The 3,341-nt window shown below is 38.2% G+C and overlaps 1 protein-coding gene across 1 annotated transcript; it reads right to left on the reverse strand.

Moving 5' to 3' along the window:
* On the reverse strand, positions 517-2,675 carry LOC110430942. The gene has a single exon (XM_021449190.1). The coding sequence runs from the start codon at positions 2,489-2,491 to the stop codon at positions 1,937-1,939; it is 555 nt and encodes a 184-aa protein (XP_021304865.1). The 5' UTR covers positions 2,492-2,675; the 3' UTR covers positions 517-1,936.

Raw genomic sequence — 3,341 nt, forward strand, 5'->3', positions numbered from 1 at the left:
GTTAGCTTAAGTTTAGTTATTTGTTAGGATAGGATTAGGGTTAGTTTTTAGTAGGTTAGGGTTAATTGCTTTGTTAGGTAAAGATCTTACTTTAGGGTTAGTTGTATAATATAAAATGTTCGAGCAATATTATTGGTGAATTATGTGTGTTCTAATACTGGACCAGGAATGTTGATGATTTAGTGCCTTTCAGAATACCTTATGTCAATGGTTAAATCAGAATGAGGGGAGAAGGGGGTAGACCTTAGCGAGTTCTAGTTCTTTGACACACAACTCAATTTGCTCTAGATTATAGCTAGAAGCAAGTTTTAGCTTGGCTGCATGAATACTTCGGTGTTCTGGCATCCCAACAATGTTTAAAGGTTAGTATGTTGGTGCCTAAATTGTGAGAGAATGGATGGAGGTGGGGGTTGTGTGAGGCATTGGATCTTGGTTATAACAATATCATGCTTGTTGATCGACGAGTTGCTCGATGGAGGCCTGCATGCTGACGATAGCAACACATTTCAATTACAGGAGAACTTAGAGTCCACAAACACCGAGTAGACTTATGTTTGCAATGATGAGGTGGAACACGACACAGGATGCAGAAGAGGAAGAATATGGTTGGCAGATAGAAGCTGAGCATGATGTGGAGGCTGATAGAATCATCTAACTGATCATGAGCACCTTGTCTTTGCAGATGAATTTGCTAATAGGTGCTTTCATTATGTGACCGAAATCCTTGAGAGTTGGTCTCACATCATACCAAATGCCATGATGGTCGACGATGGTCATTGTTCGTCATGGGAGTATTCACGAAAGGAGGTTAGGCAAGGGCATATGTTTCATGACAAGGTTCCTCTACAACATCGTTTGTATTTCTTATGCTTAAGTAGAAAATTCTGCAAGCACACAGAATACAATTGTATCACTTCATCAAGAGTATTCAAATGTATCATCAGCTTTTTATTTATTCCATAGGAGAAACGGTAGCTAGGAATGACAACAAATGAGATATCTAAGTGTTGCCACAACTTAGTTATCAATAGTATAGTGGGGGTAATCAAATTTGGATAGGAAGAGTGATGAAACAAGTCCAAGACATGAAGATAAAAATAACTAGATAGTTATAGCTAGATGGGAGGACAACAAGAGGGTATAAGGTTCCTATGACCCAACTTTGCTTCTTTGGTTCTATCTTAATCAGAGAGTTGTAGCAAGTAGATTGAGTCCACACAATGGGTACACAAGGTGAAACATGAAACAGCAAGAGGACAAAGGTCTGGCCCGAAGCAACTATGTTTTTGTGGGGCCTTTATTAACTTACCTATTAGAACACGTGGTGGAATATAAAGCCTAGATATGGCCATCACCACCTACTACCTACCATAAACAATCCATGCGACAACAAGCAGCACCACAGGAAAGATATAGCATAAACACCACATTTATATACTTCAAAATATGGAACAAATGTTAAATTGTTAATAAATCGATGTAGCACCTTATTTAGTTCTCATATCACATAACTTCATTTTAATTCCAATACATTACATTCCCACATGAAACTCATGAATATGGAAGGTTCATATATTTGTGACATGCCTTTAGACAATATATATAATATCCAAATTCAGGGAAATTTGAATCTGGCCAAGAAGTAAATTAATCATAGAAAAGAAGCTAACATTCTATGACCTAGTATAATATTAGCAAGTGCAACATGCAGCACAAATGTGTGCACATCTCATACATCAAACTTATTCCATAGCAGAACTGCAGAAACATAAAGCAGCCTAAAACTGTAAGAAACTAGATATAATTTTTATTCTAAAAGGTAGTTGTAACAAAAATTTAAATATTCATAACATAAGCTCTAGATTCTTGCTTTCTTTTATCCCATGGCCTGCAGATCAGCATTTCGCCCCTTGGAGTTGTCACCATGTATTCAGCACTACTTATTGAATCTAGCCACCAGATTGTCATCCGACCTGGCCTGTATGGTGGAGCCATCAGATGTACCAAGAGAGGGACCCAACCGTAGGGCCAGGTCAATGTTAGGCTTGACTCCAATAGGTGTTGTCCTTGGAGCAACACTGTTACTGTTGTCTCTTACCAGACTTGCTAGATGTGTCATGAAAGGACTTCCAGCATAAGCAAAAACAGTTTTGTAACTTGGCCAAGGTACTTGCTTGGCCTGGTTTGGCCCTTGTGTCAATGCTCCAGCAGCAGATGATGAACTTGGTTGAGCATCACTGCATAAGAAAAAATATGTGTGGTCTGGATAATACTTAATGTGCTCAACTGTCCCCCTAGGCATGCCGGCCTGGACATGTTGTTTGCAGTGGGAAGCCATGGCTTGTTGGGAACTAGACTCCTTGGTGCATTGTAGGCATACAAATGTGGGCCTCGCTAGTTCTCTCTTCTTAAGATCCAATATTATTTTGGTTAGGCAAGGTTTTGGAGGAGGTTGATGGGAGAAGTAGGCCTTCCATGATTGATCCTCCATGGAAGGTATACTAAGTAAGGAAACAAAAAGTTGTTGATTTCTGCCTATAGATTCTACATGAGCCTCTGCCACAGTATCATGGCTTCTTATAAGGGGAGGTTGGGGTTGTTCAAGGGTGGAGATTATTGATGATTAATGTCCAAGAAAGATTTTGCCTTTGTATATTCACATATTTTAATTTGAGCTGAATGATTTCCATTAATGTTATAGCTCTCCAAATCGCAGATCACTTCAAATATCTAAAATATAATAATGATGTGTGGTGTATAGAGATATTTAAATGGGTGGATATTATAGAGATACAACCACAAATATACAATTAAAATCTATAAGATATGATTAGAGATGGTATACATTTAATTTTCTATCCTAGTCAAAAGTTTGACCTAGTGATAGTGTTCATTTAATGTTGTGCTACTTTTAGATATATGACAATTAAACTACCACGGTCAGCATGTACATGCGAGATCTTAGAGGTACGACTATAAATGATTGCGATTTCAAATTATATGGACTATCTTACTAGGTAGAGACATTAATTGTGTGAGGTACTGACAATAAATGATAATTGTGATTTTAGATTGTATGGACTATCTGACTAGGTAGAGACATTAATTGTATGAGGTACTAGCACCTAGAATGTGAGCTCACATTTAGTGTGGTGTATATCAAATATCCTAGTAGTTGATATGGTTGACTATTTAGGCCAATCCTAACCCAAGCACCACAAAATAGCTAATTTCTATCCTGACCCTCTAGAAGCTATTCTTACCACTGCACCATATCTATCCATATCCTAAGGGAGTCCCCAACAATTATCAAATTGCCAACGGAGTAGGCTTGGTGGGAG

The sequence above is a fragment of the Sorghum bicolor genome, chromosome 10 (assembly GCF_000003195.3).
Source record: "Sorghum bicolor cultivar BTx623 chromosome 10, Sorghum_bicolor_NCBIv3, whole genome shotgun sequence".
NCBI classification, from domain to species: Eukaryota; Viridiplantae; Streptophyta; class Magnoliopsida; order Poales; family Poaceae; genus Sorghum; species Sorghum bicolor.

Excerpts from the sequence above, each read along its gene's own strand:
- LOC110430942 (XM_021449190.1), bottom strand. The coding sequence starts at position 2,491 with ATGGAGGATCAATCATGGAAGGCCTACTTCTCCCATCAACCTCCTCCA.